Genomic DNA, 21,405 nt, shown 5'->3' on the forward strand with positions numbered 1-21,405 from the left:
ACATATATGTCTAAGTCTAAAAAGTGGATATTCTTCTTACTTAGTTCGTAAGTAAATCTTAAATTTGCGGTATTTTTATTCATTACATATATAGTGTGTTCCAAATCTTCTATACTCCCCTTCCACACTATTAAGATGTCGTCTATATACCTTTTAAAGAGGACCAGGTCTGCGCCTGCTGGGCACGATTCCCCAAAAAAGGTTCTCCCATTTACCCATATACAGATTTGCATAACTAGGCGCAAACCTGGTCCCCATGGCAGTACCGCAAATTTGGTTGTAGAATTTTCCTCCATCGTAAAAATAGTTATGCGTTAAAATGAATTGGATGCTATCTAAAATGAATGCTCTTTGTTCTGGACTTACTCCATCATCTTTTTCTAAAAAATAATTGACAGCCTCTATACCCAAATTGTGTGGAATACTTGTGTATAGGGCAGTCAGATCACATGTGGCTAAAATATAGTTATCTCCCCATTCAAGGTCATTCATTATATTGAGGACCTCAGTAGAATCCCTAAGATAGGAAGGGAGATCTTTAACGTACTTTTGAAGTTTCTTATCGATATACTCCGATAAATTACAGGTAATTGAACCAATGCCCGATATTATGGGTCTCCCCGGAGGGTTTGTTTGGCTTTTATGAATTTTGGGCAAATAATAGAATACAGGTATTCTGGGATGATTTGTCCTGATATACCTGTATTCTTGTTGATTCAATATTCCTTTACTCTTAGCGGACGTAAGCATACTATCCAAATCTTTTTTAAAAGATTCTGTAGGATCTTTTGTTAATACCTTGTATGTATCAGAGTCACCTAGGATTCTATTTGACTCCTTTTTATAGTCCTCCTTATCCAAAATTATGATCCCTCCCCCTTTATCGGCTGGTTTGATTATAATGTTTTTATTTCTCTCCAAATTTACAATAGTATCCAATTGTGTTTTGTTCAAATTATGATGAAATTTTTTAAGAGATGTATTGTTTAGTTTCTTTATCTCATTGCAGACTATATTCTCGAATGTCTCAATATGGGGCCCTTTATGTGTGATGGGAAAAAAAGTCGACTTTGGTTTTAAAGTCGTGTATGCCGATCTGTCTTGACTGGGTGCTGGTATTTTAATATTCCCTGGTGGATTGTTAGATCTTTCTAATGCTGTTTTACAGAAAAAACGTTTTAAGGTGAGTTTTCGTACTAGCTGTTTTACATGGGTTTATGTCTGGAACTTATCGAGGCCTCTGGATGGAGCATAGGATAGACCTAGAGATAAAACTTCAATGTCTCTAGGATCGAGATTGACTCTACTCAGATTGTATATCCCTTTGTGTTTAGGATCTGATTTACTGGTGGACGGTAGTGTAGTGGACTCAATTTTTAATAGGTCCTTTTTTTTAATTCTTCCTTTCCCTTTTTTTGTTGTATTTTTAATCCTGCTCTTCTACCCCTGTGGTTTTTCTTTTTGTGATTGGGCTTTCTTCTATGTCCTGTGTTCGATTTTTCCTTTTCGATTGTTTGTTTCTGTCTACTGGGGCCAAGTTTCCTTCCCCTAAAAAATGATTTTCATTCTGAACTTCCATATTGCCAGATATGTTTTTGGTCACTTGTTTTGGGGTTGTTAGGGAGGACTTATGTGTACTCTCCTCATGTCTCAGGGGTTCAAACCTATTGCTAGTTGGTACTTGGGTGTCTTCCCAGTAATTCCTCGCACCTATATAGTGTGTATTCTGTTGGTGCAATCTCTCATTTTGCTCTTTAAACTGTACTTTTAGGATATGTGTTCCTATAGTTTTGTCTGTAATGATATTCCTGTGTATAGTTCCCTTTTCCTTCATAGGATGGAAATCTAGTCTGGAACCTGTTGTCCCACCTTGGTGGTGATCTATTACTCGATCTCTCTTCCCTCATGTACTGTCTTGGGGACCTACTTCTAATGTATTCTTCTCTTTTTGGGTACCAGGGAGATCTAGTTCCATAGTGTTCATATCTGAACTGGTTCCCAGGACTTTGGTATTGGTTATAATAACCTGTTTGGGGTCTGTTTGATGGGGATTTGTAATGCGAGTTTTGTGTCTGATCCCACCTTTGTTGACGTCCCCTATTACCATCTCTCATGTGGTTTCTAAAATTGTTATTCATATTATCATTGTAATTTTGACGATAATTCTCATTATAGACCCACTGTCTGTGTGAATTTTTATTATTATTTCTCTTTGAGGCCACCGTTGTCCACTCAGTTCCTGTGTTTATAGTCACAACTTCCTCTGGTTTTTCGTTATTGGTGTTTGTGTCTAACTCGGATTCGGCACTGTTCTGTGTTGCTATATTAAGGTCTCTGTGAATTTTCTTGGTTTTCTTTGAGATAATCTCATCTTTAATTTTCTTAATTCTAGAGCATAGTTGCTCTTGTTTAGTCTTAAATAAATTGAGGTCGTTAAAGTGCTCCATCTTTATTTCCTCTTCTTTTATATTTTTGTCTAAATATTTTAACAGATAGGTTCGATAACCCATAATGATTTGCATAAAAGTGTGTGAATTTTCTTTGGCAGTAGTCCACCTCTCAGAAAAGACTTGGTGTTCAATGTTAAATGAACAATTTTTCTGTACAATAATTATTGATTTCAGAAACCAAGTACACTGCTGAAATATCTTATCTAAGAAAATGCTTGGAGTTGAATATTATCCCTAGGGGATTAATTGTACAGAAAAAATGTTCATTTAACATTGAACACCAAGTCTTTTCTGAGAGGTGGACTACTGCCACCAAAGAAATTTCACACACTTTTATGCAAATCATTATAGATTATCGAACCTATCTGTTAAAATATTTAGACAAAAATATAAAAGAAGAGGAAATAAAGATGGAGCACATTAACGACCTCAATATATTTAAGACTAAACAAGAGCAACTATGCTCTAGAATTAAGAAAATTAAAGATGAGATTATCTCAAAGAAAACCAAGAAAATTCACAGAGACCTTAATATAGCAACACAGAACAGTGCCGAATCCGAGTTAGACACAAACACCAATAACTAAAAAACAGAGGAAGTTGTGACTATAAACACAGGAACTGAGTGGACAACGGTGGCCTCAAAGAGAAATAATAATAAAAATTCACACAGACAGTGGGTCTATAATGAGAATTATCGTCAAAATTACAATGATAATATGAATAATAATGAAAGGTATTACCCAGAACCAAGGGATAGATACGTTTAAAGATCATCCCAATTTTAGAAACCACATGAGAGATGGTAATAGGGGACGTCAACAAAGGTGGGATCAGACACAAAACTCGCATTACAAATCCCCATCAAACAGACCCCAAACAGGTTATTATAACCAATACCAAAGTCCTGGGAACCAGTTCAGGTATGAACACTATGGAACTAGATCTCCCTGGTACCCAAAAAGAGAAGAATACATTAGAAGTAGGTCCCCAAGACAGTACATGAGGGAAGAGAGATCGAGTAATAGATCACCACCAAGGTGGGACAACAGGTTCCAGACTAGATTTCCATCCTATGAAGGAAAAGGGAACTATACACAGGAATATCATTACAGACAAAACTATAGGAACACATATCCTAAAGTACAGTTTAAAGAGCAAAATGAGAGATTGCACCAACAGAATACACACTATATAGGTGCGAGGAATTACTGGGAAGACACCCAAGTACCAACTAGCAATAGGTTTGAACCCCTGAGACATGAGGAGAGTACACATAAGTCCACCCTAACAACCCCAAAAAAAGTGACCAAAAACATATCTGGCAATATGGAAGTTCAGAATGAAAATCATTTTTTAGGGGAAGGAAACTTGGCCCCAGTAGACAGAAACAAACAATCGAAAAGGAAAAATCGAACACAGGACATAGAAGAAAGCCCAATCACAAAAAGAAAAACCACAGGGGTAGAAGAGCAGGATTAAAAATACAACAAAAAAAGGGAAAGGAAGAATTAAAAAAAAAAAGGACCTATTAAAAATTGAGTCCACTACACTACCGTCCACCAGTAAATCAGATCCTAAACACAAAGGGATATACAATCTGAGTAGAGTCAATCTCGATCCTAGAGACATTGAAGTCTTATCTCTAGGTCTATCCTATGCTCCATCCAGAGGCCTCGATAAGTTCCAGACATATACCCATGTAAAACAGCTAGTACGAAAACTCACCTTAAAAGTTTTTTCTGTAAAACAGTGTTAGAAAGATCTAACAATCCACCAGGGAATATTAAAATACCAGCACACAGTCAAGACAGATCGGCATACACGACTTTAAAACCAAAGTCGACTTTTTTTCCCATCACACATAAAGGGCCCCATATTGAGACATTCGAGAAAATAGTCTGCAATGAGATAAAGAAACTAAACAATACATCTCTTAAAAAATTTCATCATAATTTGAACAAAATACAATTGTATACTATTGTAAATTTGGAGAGAAATAAAAACATTATAATCAAACCAGCCGATAAAGGGGGAGGGATCATAATTTTGGATAAGGAGGACTATAAATAGGAGTCAAATAGAATCCTAGGTGACTCTGATACATACAAGGTATTAACAAAAGATCCTACAGAATCTTTTAAAAAAGATTTGGATAGTATGCTTACGTCCGCTAAGAGTAAAGGAATATTGAATCAACAAGAATACAGGTATATCAGGACAAATCATCCCAGAATACCTGTATTCTATTATTTGCCCAAAATTCATAAAAGCCAAACAAACCCTCCGGGGAGACCCATAATATTGGGCATTGGTTCAATTACCTGTAATTTATCAGAGTATATCGATAAGAAACTTCAAAAGTACGTTAAAGATCTCCCTTCCTATCTTAGGGATTCTACTGAGGTCCTCAATATAATGAATGACCTTGAATGGGGAGATAACTATATTTTAGCCACATGTGATGTGACTGCCCTATACACAAGTATTATATATCTAATAGAGTGTGGATGTGGACTTCAATATATAGGTCAAACCTCCAGGAAACTCAAAGACAGGATAAGAGAACACCTGCTACAGATTAAATGGAAAAAGGAAGATTTTCCCCTATATAAACATTTTAAAGAAGTCCACGATAGTTCCAACAAAACTCTTAGATATATGGGAATAAGCAAAATTAGAAAGAATTGGAGAGGAGGGGATTTCGAAAAGTCACTCTTGAGAGAAGAGTCCAAATGGATTTTCAACTTAGATTGCGTATTCCTCAAAGGTTTTAATGGCAATACAGAAATTTTACATTTATTATAAGAGTAGCCATAACCTTGTTTTACATCTCCAATTCCAACTTTTAAGTCTGATTTTAACTTCAATTTTTATTTTATAATATCTCCCTGTTTATTAACACTCTCTTTTACGACAATTTACAAGGTTTTAAGAAGTTTTTAGATTTTTCATAATCTTTTAAATTTTTTGGGACTTTCTAATAATAAGGATCTCTCTATGGACTGATCACTCCAGTATCGTCTAACAGATAATAGAAATTTTATAGCGTCCTTCAGGCGACATCAGTAATTTTAATTCTATTATCAATATAATTTATAATTTTTAATTCAGTCAAACATCACATGTGGCTTCAATAAACATTATAGTACGCTAAGTGTATGTACAAATTTTCTATATTAATTTTAGATAATGGTTTATTGGAATTAAAAAAATTTAAATGATTTTTTTTAACATGTAATTATTTGCTAATATTTTATATTCAATATTTTAATTTTAAATCATTGTTATAATGTTTTTGCAAGATGTACCTTTTATATAATGGTCTTAATGGATACATCGCAATTTCATTCTGATATCCTTTTTAATATTTGGCAAGAGTGTGTGTTTTAAAATCTGATAAATGTATATTTTCTACATCTGCCAAATGTGTGCTTTTAACATCAGCAAATTGGTTTTAATATTTCCTTAAGGTATGATTTCCTTAAGGTATGGTTTTTGTTTTAACATACAGGAGCATTAGTGTGTTTAAGGGAATTCGTAGCAGCATCCATATACTTTAAATTATAATAATTAGATTGTCATTCAGTAATCTGTGGCTATATCTTGTAAGGTAATTGTACTCCCGATAAAGGACTTGAGCCACCATACCGCTATAGGGATTCTTCCCTCCAATTGTTACGGAATGAAAACGAAACTCCGGAAGTGACGTCATACGTAGAACGCCACTTCCGGTTTCGGTCCTCAGAGCAATCAGTTCCGATTACGAGATACAACAGAGGACAATAGATAGAAGGACAGGAAGTTAATAGCCCAAATCCGGTTAATAAGAACATCCGGATCAGCATACTAACGTTAAGGGATACAAATTCCGGGTCCAAACGGACCAATGGAAATAGCGCATTTTTTTGGCGCAATTTTTTTGGGCGTTTTTTCTTTTGGGACCAAATAGCCTATTTAAGACAAGGGATTATACAGAGCCATACCAGTCTTGAGAAAGATCCAGTAGGATTGAAATGCGTAGACTATTACACTGGTATTTACGGCTCAGGTCCCTATCTGGTGAGTTCTTTACAATTTTAGCCACATTTTATTAGCAATATTGCACTATATATTTTTATCTTTTCTTAGGATAATGAAGACATTTTGAAGACTCATTTCAACTAATGGAACACTAGGAACATTAGGAGCTAATTACCACCAACAACATCCCAAAAAGGATATAATTGGATATATACCATCATCTAGAAGAGTTTTAGGATTTCTACAACAAGGGATTATTCTTAATTAACTTTTTCACACCATATATATAACTTTCACAATTTCCACATTTTTTCACAAATATCACCCACAAGGAATTTGACATTAAGACTTTTAAAGGTGTACACCTATTTTTACAACTTTGATATCTTTGATTTTTTTCACTCATTTTTATAATACACACATTTTTTGGAGCAATTGCACCCAATATATATTTATATTTTTATTTTTCAATTTTTCACTTTTTCATTTATATATATATATATATATATATATATATATATATATATATATATATATATATATATATATTTGTTTTTTTTATTTTTTTCACTAGTACCTTCTATGTTTACCAAATCTTGGGATTTATTTCTTGTAAACCAGATATAACTCTGAGGTTTGAATATTCGACTAATGCCTAATATCATTGCTTTTACATTTTTGTTATAATAAACATGTATATTTTTTAAAAAGATAAATCCTCTGACTCTACTTAGCAGAGACTCCTATATTAGGTTTTCTCAGCGCTCCTTTTAGCCACAATTTTTCTGTCATTTTATAAGATCCGGTCAAGAGATCTTGCATATAGGAGCTAAAGTAGTATTACTCACTGGCGCTGGGTATAACATCTAAACTGTGTTAAGCTATCCCACTCCTGCTCTCACATAAGAGATCTCAAACAGTCGTTGAAAGTTCTTGTTCAGGTTAGTTTCTTGGGGATGGCAGGCGGACTATTTTTTCTGGGAGTCATATACTGTGCAAAAGTCCAAGTCATTCCATATAAACATGAGCAACGCTGTTTGTTCAGCAGAAGAGGTGTAAATGGGCCAGGGATGTGATCTTTCCGCAAATGTCACTTTGAGAGCTGGCCAGGAGCTTTTATATATATATATATATATATATATATATATATATATATATATATATATATATATATATATATATATATATATATATATATATATATATATATATATTTATATTTATTAGACCGTCCTCTTGCCTCATATGACTCAGGAACAGCTGTGTCTCCTTCAGATTGAGCGACTTCAGATAGCTGACTTAGGGTTGGGGAATCAGAGGTAAACTGGCTGCTGTCATCTGACATTTCTACCTCTGATCTGTCCTGAAACGAGTGAAAGACAGATCTGATCTCCAGAGTGAGAGCTTGCTGATGATGATTAAGCTGCGCAACATGTTATTGATGGAAGTCTTCATAGTGGATGGTACTTGTGACCGTTGGTGTCTGAGGCAATCCAGGATATATGCGTGTCTTACTCTGAGCAGCGTTGGGGGATTGCTTGATTTTTTGTGTATATTCACTTGTAGCCTGTGATCAATGTTACGGCAGCTCTGCAATGTGCCTGACTGAGGTCGCTGTCCTGTGCAATCACTCTGCTTAGTTACCTTGAGATCGGCGACTTCAGTGGCTGTTTTCAGCTGTTATTCTGTCTGCTGAAGCGTAACTTCTCTGTAGTTGTCGACCGCAGGCTGGGGCCCTCTGGCAGAGTTATGCGGTGATCATGCTTTTATGGTGCACTTGGGAAATAGGTCTCAACGACGGAGCGATGTGCAGGCTATCAGGAGATCGAAGTTGGTTACACAGGAACAGCGTCCTCTTTTGTTAGTGTTCACCTAACATTTGGTCTGCTTTTAGGCTGATGAGAACCAGGTGAGACGGCTAATTAGGCTTTTGAAACACTGAGCTTCAAAGAAAACCCGCCATCTTGTTGCGGTGCTAGCTCCGCCCCCAGTATACACCAATTTTCATATAACTGCATGTAATAGACACTACTATAAATATGCACAGATACCGATTTAAAAATTCAGTATAAAACCATTTAAAAAGTTACTTAGAAGCTCCCAGTTTAGCTCTGTTAAAAAGGTAGCTAGAACACCCATTGCAAGTGGGAAATATCAGACACGCCCCCTTCCTTTGCATATGAAAAGACCCTTTACACAAACAGGAGTAAGCTGTAGTAGGTATACATCAGTATTCTCCTAAAAGTTTGGGGCTTGTTTAGGAGTCTGAAAATCAAAGCAATGTTATTTAAAAATAAATTCTTCATTTAAAAAAAGAAGAAGAAAAAAACTGTATGGGCTATATAAATGGATCATCTACAAAACATTTATGCAAAGAAAAATCTATTGTATAATGTCCCTTTAACAAAACAAACTGATTTTATTCTTTATTAGAACTAATAGGTCACAGTGATGAAAATCTATATACAGGAGAACATAGAGAACTGGTACAGAATATTCAGCCAGTGGAGACCCCATCAGACGTCTCTGCAGGTAACAGATCTATGGCAGAAGCTACTAGTAATGTTTTCAAATAATGATGTGTTGTGTAATATTACTGTATAATCAGATTGTGTGAGATAACTGCACTTAAATCCATATAACCACTAACCATAAAACTAATTGTATTCTTTATTAGATCTAACAGGTCACAGTGATGAAAATCTATACACAGGAGCACAAGGAGACCTACAGAATATTCAGCCATCAGATGTATCTGCAAGTGAGTGATCTATGATATATGATTCACAGTTAGAAAACTCAGATTCTGAAATGTTTTCCCCCTATGTTAATGATGAGCCTCAGTACAGACAGATTGTAATAATAAATTCTATTTGGTTCACACTCCTACCTTGTCTTTTCTTCTCTCTCACCCTCTGCTTCATGTGAATAGTACACACACACACATGCTCTCTATTCTCTTCACTCTCACCCTCTGCTTCATGTGAATAGTACACACACACACATGCTCTCTATTCTCTTCACTCTCACCCTCTGCTTCATGTAAATGGTACACATACACCTTCTCTTCCCTTCTCTCTCACCCTCTGCTTCATGTGAATAGTACACACACGTGCCCTCTAATCTCTTCCCTTCTCTCTCACCCTCTGCTTCATGTGAATAGTACACACACATGCCCTCTATTCTCTTCAATCTCACCCTCTGCTTCATGTAAATTATACACACACATGCCCTCTCTTCCCTTCTCTCTCATTCTCTGCTTCATGTAAATAGTACACACACATGCCCTCTCTTCCTTCTCTCTCACCCTCTGCTTCATGTAAATGATACACACACATGCTCTCTATTCTCTTCACTCTCACCCTCTGCTTCATGTGAATAGTACACACACACACATGCTCTCTATTCTCTTCACTCTCACCCTCTGCTTCATGTAAATGGTACACATACACCTTCTCTTCCCTTCTCTCTCACCCTCTGCTTCATGTGAATAGTACACACACATGCCCTCTAATCTCTTCCCTTCTCTCTCACCCTCTGCTTCATGTGAATAGTACACACACATGCCCTCTATTCTCTTCAATCTCACCCTCTGCTTCATGTAAATGATACACACACATGCCCTCTCTTCTCTTCACTCTCACCCTCTGCTTCATGTAAATGGTACACACACATGCCCTCTCTTCCCTCTCTTGTCCTCTCTGCTTCATGTAAATGATACACACACATGCCCTCTCTTCTCTTTCAATTTTGATTAATATCAATAGTACACACACACCTTCTGTTTCCTTCTTTCTCACCCTCTGCTTCATGTAAATGATACACACACATGCCCTCTCTTCCCTTCTCTCTCACCCTCTGCTTCATGTAAATGATACACACACATGCCCTCTCTTCCTTCTCTCTCACCCTCTGCTTCATGTAAATGATACACACACATGCCCTCTCTTCCTTCTCTCTCATCCTCTGCTTCATGTAAATAGTACACACACATGCCCTCTCTTCTCTCTCTTACCCTCTGCTTCATGTAAATGATACACACACATGCCCTCTCTTCCTTCTCTCTCACCCTCTGCTTCATGTAAATGATACACACACATGCCCTCTCTTCTCTTTCAATTTTGATTAATGTCAATAGTACACACACACCTTTTTGTTTCCTTCTTTCTCACCATCTGCTTCATGTAAATGATACACACACATGCCCTCTCTTCCTTCTCTGTCACCCTCTACTTCATGTAAATGACACACACACACCCTATCTTCCCTTCTCTCTCACCCTCTGCTTCATGTAAATGACACACACACACACCCTCTCTTCTCTTCTCTCTCACCCTCTGCTTCATGTAAATGGTACACACACACGCCCTCTCTTCCCTTCTCTCTCACCCTCTGCTTCATGTGAATAGTACACACACATGCCCTCTATTCTCTTCCCTTCTCTCTCACCCTCTGCTTCATGTGAATAGTACACACACATGCCCTCTATTCTCTTCAATCTCACCCTCTGCTTCATGTAAATGATACACAAACATGCCCTCTCTTCTCTTCACTCTCACTCTCTGCTTCATGTAAATGGTACACACACATGCCCTCTCTTCCCTTCTCTCTCACCCTCTGCTTCATGTGAATAGTACACACACATGCCCTCTATTCTCTTCAATCTCACCCTCCGCTTCATGTAAATGATACACACACATGCCATCTCTTCCTTCTCTCTCATCCTCTGCGTCATGTAAATGATACACACACATGCCCTCTCTTCCCTTCTCTCTCACCCTCTGCTTCATGTAAATGATACACACACACATGCCCTCTCTTCCCTTCTCTCTTATCCTCTGCTTCATGTAAATGATACACACACATGCCCTCTCTTCCCTTCTCTCTCACCCTCTGCTTCATGTAAATGATACACACACATGCCCTCTCTTCCCTTCTCTCTCACCCTCTGCTTCATATAAATGGTACACACACATGCCCTCTCTTCCCTTCTCTCTCACCCTCTGCTTCATATAAATGATACACACACATGCCCTCTCTTCTCTTCACTCTCACCCTCTGCTTTATGTAAATGGTACACACACATGCCCTCTCTTCCCTCTCTTGTCCTCTCTGCTTCATGTAAATGGCACACACACATGCCCTCTCTTCCCTTCTCTCTCACCCTCTGCTTCATGTAAATGATACACACACATGCCCTCTCTTCCCTTCTCTCTCACCCTCTGCTTCATGTAAATGATACACACACATGCCCTCTCTTCCTTCTCTCTCACCCTCTGCTTCATGTAAATGATACACACACATGCCCTCTCTTCTCTTTCAATTTTGATTAATGTCAATAGTACACACACACCTTCTGTTTCCTTCTTTCTCACCATCTGCTTCATGTAAATGATACACACACATGCCCTCTCTTCCTTCTCTCTCACCCTCTACTTCATGTGAATAGTACACACACATGCCCTCTCTTCCCTTCTCTCTCACCCTCTGCTTCATGTAAATGACATACACATATGCCCTCTCTTCCCTTCTCTCTCACCCTCTGCTTCATGTAAATGACACACACACACACACCCTCTCTTCTCTTCTCTCTCTCACCCTCTTCTTCATGTAAATGGTACACACACACATGCCCTCTCTTCCCTTCTCTCTCACCCTCTGCTTCATGTGAATAGTACACACACATGCCCTCTATTCTCTTCCCTTCTCTCTCACCCTCTGCTTCATGTGAATAGTACACACACATGCCCTCTATTCTCTTCAATCTCACCCTCTGATTCATGTAAATGATACACACACATGCCCTCTCTTCTCTTCTCTCTCACCCTCTGCTTCATGTAAATAATACACACACATGCCCTCTCTTCCCTTCTCTCTCACCCTCTGCTTCATGTAAATGATACACACACATGCCCTCTCTTCTCTTTCAATTTTGATTAATGTCAATAGTACACACACACCTTTTTGTTTCCTTCTTTCTCACCATCTGCTTCATGTAAATGATGCACACACATGCCCTCTCTTCCTTCTCTGTCACCCTCTGCTTCATGTAAATGATACACACACATGCCCTCTCTTCCTTCTCTCTCATCTTCTGCTTCATGTAAATGACACACACACACCCTATCTTCCCTTCTCTCTCACCCTCTGCTTCATTTAAATGATACACACACACATGCCCTCTCTTCCCTTCTCTCTCACCCTCTGCTTCATGTAAATGACACACATACACCTTCTCTTCCCTTCTATCTCACCCTCTGCTTCATGTAAATAGTACACACACACACACACGCCCTCTCTTCCCTTCTCTCTCACCCTCTGCTTCATGTGAATAGTACACACACATGCCCTCTATTCTCTTCCCTTCTCTCTCACCCTCTGCTTCATGTGAATAGTACACACACACCCTCTCTTCCCTTCTCTCTCACCCTCTGCTTCATGTAAATAATACACACACATGCCCTCTCTTCCCTTCTCTCTCACCTTCTGATTCATGTAAATGACACACACACATGCCCTCTCTTCCCTTCTCTCTCACCCTCTGCTTCATGTAAATGACACACACACACACCCTCTCTTCTCTTCTCTCTCACCCTCTGCTTCATGTAAATGGTACACACACACACACGCCCTCTCTTCCCTTCTCTCTCACCCTCTGCTTTATGTGAATAGTACACACACATGCCCTCTATTCTCTTCCCTTCTCTCTCACCCTCTGCTTCATGTGAATAGTACACACACATGCCCTCTATTCTCTTCAATCTCACCCTCCGCTTCATGTAAATGATACACACACATGCCCTCTCTTCCTTCTCTCTCATCCTCTGCTTCATGTAAATGATACACACACATGCCCTCTCTTCCTTCTCTCTCGCCCTCTGCTTCATGTAAATGATACACACACATGCCCTCTCTTCTCTTCACTCTCACCCTCTGCTTCATGTAAATTCTACACACACACACACATGCCCTCTCTTCCTTCTCTCTCGCCCTCTGCTTCATGTAAATGATACACACACATGTCCTCTCTTCTCTTCACTCTCACCCTCTGCTTTATGTAAATGGTACACACACATGCCCTCTCTTCCCTCTCTTGTCCTCTCTGATTCATGTAAATGGCACACACACATGCCCTCTCTTCCTTCTCTCTCACCCTCTGCTTCATGTAAATGATACACACACGCCCTCTCTTCTCTTTCAATTTTGATTAATGTCAATAGTACACACACACCTTCTGTTTCCTTCTTTCTCACCATCTTCTTCATGTAAATGATACACACACATGCCCTCTCTTCCTTCTCTCTCACCCTCTACTTCATGTGAATAGTACACACACATGCCCTCTCTTCCCTTCTCTCTCACCCTCTGCTTCATGTAAATGACATAAACACATGCCCTCTCTTCCCTTCTCTCTCACCCTCTGCTTCGTGTAAATGACACACACACACACACACACACACACACTCTCTTCTCTTCTCTCTCTCACCCTCTGCTTCATGTAAATGGTACACACACACATGCCCTCTCTTCCCTTCTCTCTCACCCTCTGCTTCATGTGAATAGTACACACACATGCCCTCTATTCTCTTCCCTTCTCTCTCACCCTCTGCTTCATGTGAATAGTACACACACATGCCCTCTATTCTCTTCAATCTCACCCTCTGATTCATGTAAATGATACACACACATGCCCTCTCTTCTCTTCTCTCTCACCCTCTGCTTTATGTAAATGGTACACACACATGCCCTCTCTTCCCTCTCTTGTCCTCTCTGATTCATGTAAATGGCACACACACATGCCCTCTCTTCCTTCTCTCTCACCCTCTGCTTCATGTAAATGATACACACACATGCCCTCTCTTCTCTTTCAATTTTGATTAATGTCAATAGTACACACACACCTTCTGTTTCCTTCTTTCTCACCATCTTCTTCATGTAAATGATACACACACATGCCCTCTCTTCCTTCTCTCTCACCCTCTACTTCATGTGAATAGTACACACACATGCCCTCTCTTCCTTCTCTCTCACCCTCTACTTCATGTGAATAGTACACACACATGCCCTCTCTTCCCTTCTCTCTCACTCTCTGCTTCATGTAAATGGTACACACACACACGCCCTCTCTTCCCTTCTCTCTCACCCTCTGCTTCATGTGAATAGTACACACACATGCCCTCTATTCTCTTCCCTTCTCTCTCACCCTCTGCTTCATGTGAATAGTACACACACATGCCCTCTATTTTCTTCAATCTCACCCTCTGCTTCATGTAAATGATACACACACATGCCCTCTCTTCTCTTCACTCTCACCCTCTACTTCATGTAAATGGTACACACACACGCCCTCTCTTCCCTTCTCTCTCACCCTCTGCTTCATGTGAATAGTACACACACATGCCCTCTATTCTCTTCCCTTCTCTCTCACCCTCTGCTTCATGTGAATAGTACACACACATTCCCTCTATTCTCTTCAATCTCACCCTCCGCTTCATGTAAATGATACACACACATGCCCTCTCTTCCCTTCTCTCTCACCCTCTGCTTCATGTAAATGATACACACACATGCCCTCTCTTCTCTTCACTCTCACCCTCTGCTTTATGTAAATGGTACACACACATGCCGTCTCTTCCCTTCTCTCTCACCCTCTGCTTCATGTAAATGATACACACACACATGCCCTCTCTTCCTTCTCTCTCACCCTCTGCTTCATGTAAATGATACACACACATGCCCTCTCTTCTCTTTCAATTTTGATTAATGTCAATAGTACACACACACCTTCTGTTTCCTTCTTTCTCACCATCTGCTTCATGTAAATGATACACACACATGCCCTCTCTTCCTTCTCTCTCACCCTCTACTTCATGTGAATAGTACACACACATGCCCTCTCTTCCCTTCTCTCTCACCCTCTGCTTCATGTAAAGGACATACACACATGCCCTCTCTTCCCTTCTCTCTCACCCTCTGCTTCATGTAAATGACACACACACCCTCTCTTCTCTTCTCTCTCACCCTCTGCTTCATGTAAATGGTACACACACACATGCCCTCTCTTCCCTTCTCTCTCACCCTCTGCTTCATGTGAATAGTACACACACATGCCCTCTATTCTCTTCCCTTCTCTCTCACCCTCTGCTTCATGTGAATAGTACACACACATGCCCTCTATTCTCTTCAATCTCACCCTCTGATTCATGTAAATGATACACACACATGCCCTCTCTTCCTTCTCTCTTACCCTCTGCTTCATGTAAATGATACACACACATGCCCTCTCTTCCTTCTCTCTCATCCTCTGCTTCATGTAAATAGTGCACACACATGCCCCCTCTCTTCCCTTCTCTCTCACCCTCTGCTTCATGTAAATAGTACACACACATGCCCCCTCTCTTCCCTTCTCTCTCACCCTCTGCTTCATGTAAATAGTACACACACATTCCCTCTCTTCCCTTCTCTCTCACTCTCTGCTTCATGTAAATAGTACACACACATTCCCTCTCTTCCCTTCTCTCTCACCCTCTGCTTCATGTAAATAGTACACACACATTCCCTCTCTTCCCTCTCTCGTCCTCTCTGCTTCATGTAAATAGTACACACACATGCCCTCTCTTCCCTTCTCTCTCACCCTCTGCTTCATGTAAATGATACACACACATGTCCTCTCTTCCTTCTCTCTCACCCTCTGCTTCATGTAAATGATACACACACATGCCCTCTCTTCCTTCTCTCTCACCCTCTGCTTCATGTAAACGATACACACACATGCCCTCTCTTCCCTTCTCTCTCACCCTCTGCTTCATGTAAACGATACACACACATGCCCTCTCTTCCCTTCTCTCTCACCCTCTGCTTCATGTAAATGATACACACACATGCCCTCTCTTCTCTTCACTCTCACCCTCTGCTTCATGTAAATGTTACACACACATGTCCTCTCTTCCTTCTCTCTCACCCTCTGCTTCATGTAAATGATACACACACACACATGCCCTCTCTTCCTTCTCTCTCACCCTCTGCTTCATGTAAACGATACACACACATGCCCTCTCTTCCTTCTCTCTCACCCTCTGCTTCATGTAAACGATACACACACATGCCCTCTCTTCCCTTCTCTCTCACCCTCTGCTTCATGTAAACGATACACACACATGCCCTCTCTTCCCTTCTCTCTCACCCTCTGCTTCATGTAAATGATACACACACACATGCCCTCTCTTCCTTCTCTCTCACCCTCTGCTTCATGTAAACGATACACACACATGCCCTCTCTTCCTTCTCTCTCACCCTCTGCTTCATGTAAACGATACACACACATGCCCTCTCTTCCCTTCTCTCTCACCCTCTGCTTCATGTAAACGATACACACACATGCCCTCTCTTCCCTTCTCTCTCACCCTCTGCTTCATGTAAATGATACACACACATGCCCTCTCTTCTCTTCACTCTCACGCTCTGCTTCATGTAAATGTTACACACACATGCCCTCTCTTCCGTCTCTCGTCCTCTCTGCTTCATGTAAATGATACACACACATGCCCTCTCTTCCTTCTCTGTCACCCTCTACTTCATGTAAATGACACACACACACCCTATCTTCCCTTCTCTCTCACCCTCTGCTTCATTTAAATAACACACACACACATGCCCTCTCTTCTCTTCTCTCTCACCCTCTGCTTCATGTAAATGGTACACACACACACGCCCTCTCTTCCCTTCTCTCTCACCCTCTGCTTCATGTGAATAGTACACACACATGCCCTCTATTCTCTTCCCTTCTCTCTCACCCTCTGCTTCATGTGAATAGTACACACACATGCCCTCTATTTTCTTCAATCTCACCCTCTGCTTCATGTAAATGATACACACACATGCCCTCTCTTCTCTTCACTCTCACCCTCTACTTCATGTAAATGGTACACACACACGCCCTCTCTTCCCTTCTCTCTCACCCTCTGCTTCATGTGAATAGTACACACACATGCCCTCTATTCTCTTCCCTTCTCTCTCACCCTCTGCTTCATGTGAATAGTACACACACATTCCCTCTATTCTCTTCAATCTCACCCTCCGCTTCATGTAAATGATACACACACATGCCCTCTCTTCCCTTCTCTCTCACCCTCTGCTTCATGTAAATGATACACACACATGCCCTCTCTTCTCTTCACTCTCACCCTCTGCTTTATGTAAATGGTACACACACATGCCCTCTCTTCCCTCTTTTGTCCTCTCTGCTTCATGTAAATGGCACACACACATGCCGTCTCTTCCCTTCTCTCTCACCCTCTGCTTCATGTAAATGATACACACACACATGCCCTCTCTTCCTTCTCTCTCACCCTCTGCTTCATGTAAATGATACACACACATGCCCTCTCTTCTCTTTCAATTTTGATTAATGTCAATAGTACACACACACCTTCTGTTTCCTTCTTTCTCACCATCTGCTTCATGTAAATGATACACACACATGCCCTCTCTTCCTTCTCTCTCACCCTCTACTTCATGTGAATAGTACACACACATGCCCTCTCTTCCCTTCTCTCTCACCCTCTGCTTCATGTAAAGGACATACACACATGCCCTCTCTTCCCTTCTCTCTCACCCTCTGCTTCATGTAAATGACACACACACCCTCTCTTCTCTTCTCTCTCACCCTCTGCTTCATGTAAATGGTACACACACACATGCCCTCTCTTCCCTTCTCTCTCACCCTCTGCTTCATGTGAATAGTACACACACATGCCCTCTATTCTCTTCCCTTCTCTCTCACCCTCTGCTTCATGTGAATAGTACACACACATGCCCTCTATTCTCTTCAATCTCACCCTCTGATTCATGTAAATGATACACACACATGCCCTCTCTTCCTTCTCTCTTACCCTCTGCTTCATGTAAATGATACACACACATGCCCTCTCTTCCTTCTCTCTCATCCTCTGCTTCATGTAAATAGTGCACACACATGCCCCCTCTCTTCCCTTCTCTCTCACCCTCTGCTTCATGTAAATAGTACACACACATGCCCCCTCTCTTCCCTTCTCTCTCACCCTCTGCTTCATGTAAATAGTACACACACATGCCCCCTCTCTTCCCTTCTCTCTCACCCTCTGCTTCATGTAAATAGTACACACACATTCCCTCTCTTCCCTTCTCTCTCACCCTCTGCTTCATGTAAATAGTACACACACACACATGCCCTCTCTTCCCTCTCTCGTCCTCTCTACTTCATGTAAATAGTACACACACATGCCCTCTCTTCCCTTCTCTCTCACCCTCTGCTTCATGTAAATGATACACACACATGTCCTCTCTTCCTTCTCTCTCACCCTCTGCTTCATGTAAATGATACACACACATGTCATCTCTTCCTTCTCTCTCACCCTCTGCTTCATGTAAATGATACACACACATGTCCTCTCTTCCCTTCTCTCTCACCCTCTGCTTCATGTAAATGATACACACACATGCCCTCTCTTCTCTTCACTCTCACCCTCTACTTCATGTAAATGTTACACACACATGCCCTCTCTTCCCTCTCTCGTCCTCTCTGCTTCATGTAAATGATACACACACATGTCCTCTCTTCCTTCTCTCTCACCCTCTGCTTCATGTAAATGATACACACCCACATGCCCTCTCTTCCTTCTCTCTCACCCTCTGCTTCATGTAAACGATACACACCCACATGCCCTCTCTTCCTTCTCTCTCACCCTCTGCTTCATGTAAACGATACACACACATGCCCTCTCTTCCCTTCTCTCTCACCCTCTGCTTCATGTAAACGATACACACACATGCCCTCTCTTCCCTTCTCTCTCACCCTCTGCTTCATGTAAATGATACACACACATGTCCTCTCTTCTCTTCACTCTCACCCTCTGCTTCATGTAAACGATACACACACATGCCCTCTCTTCCCTTCTCTCTCACCCTCTGCTTCATGTAAATGATACACACACATGCCCTCTCTTCTCTTCACTCTCACCCTCTGCTTCATGTAAATGTTACACACACATGTCCTCTCTTCCTTCTCTCTCACCCTCTGCTTCATGTAAATGATACACACACACACATGCCCTCTCTTCCTTCTCTCTCACCCTCTGCTTCATGTAAACGATACACACACATGCCCTCTCTTCCTTCTCTCTCACCCTCTGCTTCATGTAAACGATACACACACATGCCCTCTCTTCCCTTCTCTCTCACCCTCTGCTTCATGTAAACGATACACACACATGCCCTCTCTTCCCTTCTCTCTCACCCTCTGCTTCATGTAAATGATACACACACACATGCCCTCTCTTCCTTCTCTCTCACCCTCTGCTTCATGTAAACGATACACACACATGCCCTCTCTTCCTTCTCTCTCACCCTCTGCTTCATGTAAACGATACACACACATGCCCTCTCTTCCCTTCTCTCTCACCCTCTGCTTCATGTAAACGATACACACACATGCCCTCTCTTCCCTTCTCTCTCACCCTCTGCTTCATGTAAATGATACACACACATGCCCTCTCTTCCCTTCTCTCTCACCCTCTGCTTCATGTAAATGACACACACACACACACCCTCTCTTCTCTCTCACCCTCTGCTTCATGTAAATAGTGCACACACATGCCCTCTCTTCCTTCTTTCTCACCCTCTGCTTCATGTAAATAGTACACACACATGCCCTCTCTTCTTTTCACTCACCCTCTGCTTCATGTAAATAGTGCACACACACGCCCTCTCTTCCTTCTTTCTCACCCTCTGCTTCATGTAAATAGTGCACACACACGCCCTCTCTTCCTTCTTTCTCACCCTCTGCTTCATGTAAATAGTGCACACACACGCCCTCTCTTCCTTCTTTCTCACCCTCTGCTTCATGTAAATAGTGCACACACATGCCCTCTCTTTCCTTCTCTCTCACTCTCTGCTTCATGTAAATAGTACACACACGCCCTCTCTTCCCTCTCTCGTCCTCTCTACTTCATGTAAATAGTAAACACACATGCCCTCTCTTCCCTTCTCTCTCACCCTCTGCTTCATGTAAATGATACACACACATGCCCTCTCTTCCCTTCTCTCTCACCCTCTGCTTCATGTAAATGATACACACATGTGTCCTCTCTTCCCTTCTCTCTCACCCTCTGCTTCATGTAAATGATACACACACATGCCCTCTCTTCCCTTCTCTATCACCCTCTGCTTCATGTAAACGATACACACACACATGCCCTCTCTTCCCTTCTCTCTCACCCTCTGCTTCATGTAAATGATACACACACATGCCCTCTCTTCTCTTCACTCTCACCCTCTGCTTCATGTAAATGTTACACACACATGCCCTCTCTTCCCTCTCTCGTCCTCTCTGCTTCATGTAAATGATACACACACATGTCCTCTCTTCCTTCTCTCTCACCCTCTGCTTCATGTAAATGATACACACCCACATGCCCTCTCTTCCTTCTCTCTCACCCTCTGCTTCATGTAAACGATACACACACACATGCCCTCTCTTCCTTCTCTCTCACCCTCTGCTTCATGTAAACGATACACACACATGCCCTCTCTTCCCTTCTCTCTCACCCTCTGCTTCATGTAAACGATACACACACATGCCCTCTCTTCCCTTCTCTCTCACCCTCTGCTTCATGTAAATGATACACACACATGTCCTCTCTTCTCTTCACTCTCACCCTCTGCTTCATGTAAATGTTACACACACATGCCCTCTCTTCCCTCTCTCGTCCTCTCTGCTTCATGTAAATGATACACACACATGCCCTCTCTTCCCTTCTCTCTCACCCGCTGCTTCATGTAAATGATACACACACATGCCCTCTCTTCTCTTTCAATTTTGATTAATGTCAATAGTACACACACACCTTCTGTTTCCTTCTTTCTCACCCTCTGCTTCATGTAAATGATACACACA

General features: G+C 41.1%; 1 protein-coding gene across 1 annotated transcript in view; it reads left to right on the forward strand.

Annotated features, from left to right (window-relative positions):
• Positions 1-3,252: 3,252 nt before the first annotated feature.
• Positions 3,253-21,405, forward strand: part of LOC128657875 (gastrula zinc finger protein XlCGF26.1-like) — a 38,405-nt gene continuing 20,252 nt past the window's right edge. Inside the window, exons 1-3 of the mRNA XM_053712304.1 lie at positions 3,253-3,373; positions 8,907-9,005; positions 9,151-9,234. Coding sequence (XP_053568279.1) covers positions 3,253-3,373; positions 8,907-9,005; positions 9,151-9,234 — 304 coding nt within the window. The remainder of the gene's footprint in view (positions 3,374-8,906; positions 9,006-9,150; positions 9,235-21,405) is intronic.

Source organism: Bombina bombina, chromosome 4 (genome assembly GCF_027579735.1).
Source record: "Bombina bombina isolate aBomBom1 chromosome 4, aBomBom1.pri, whole genome shotgun sequence".
Classification (NCBI taxonomy): Eukaryota; Metazoa; Chordata; class Amphibia; order Anura; family Bombinatoridae; genus Bombina; species Bombina bombina.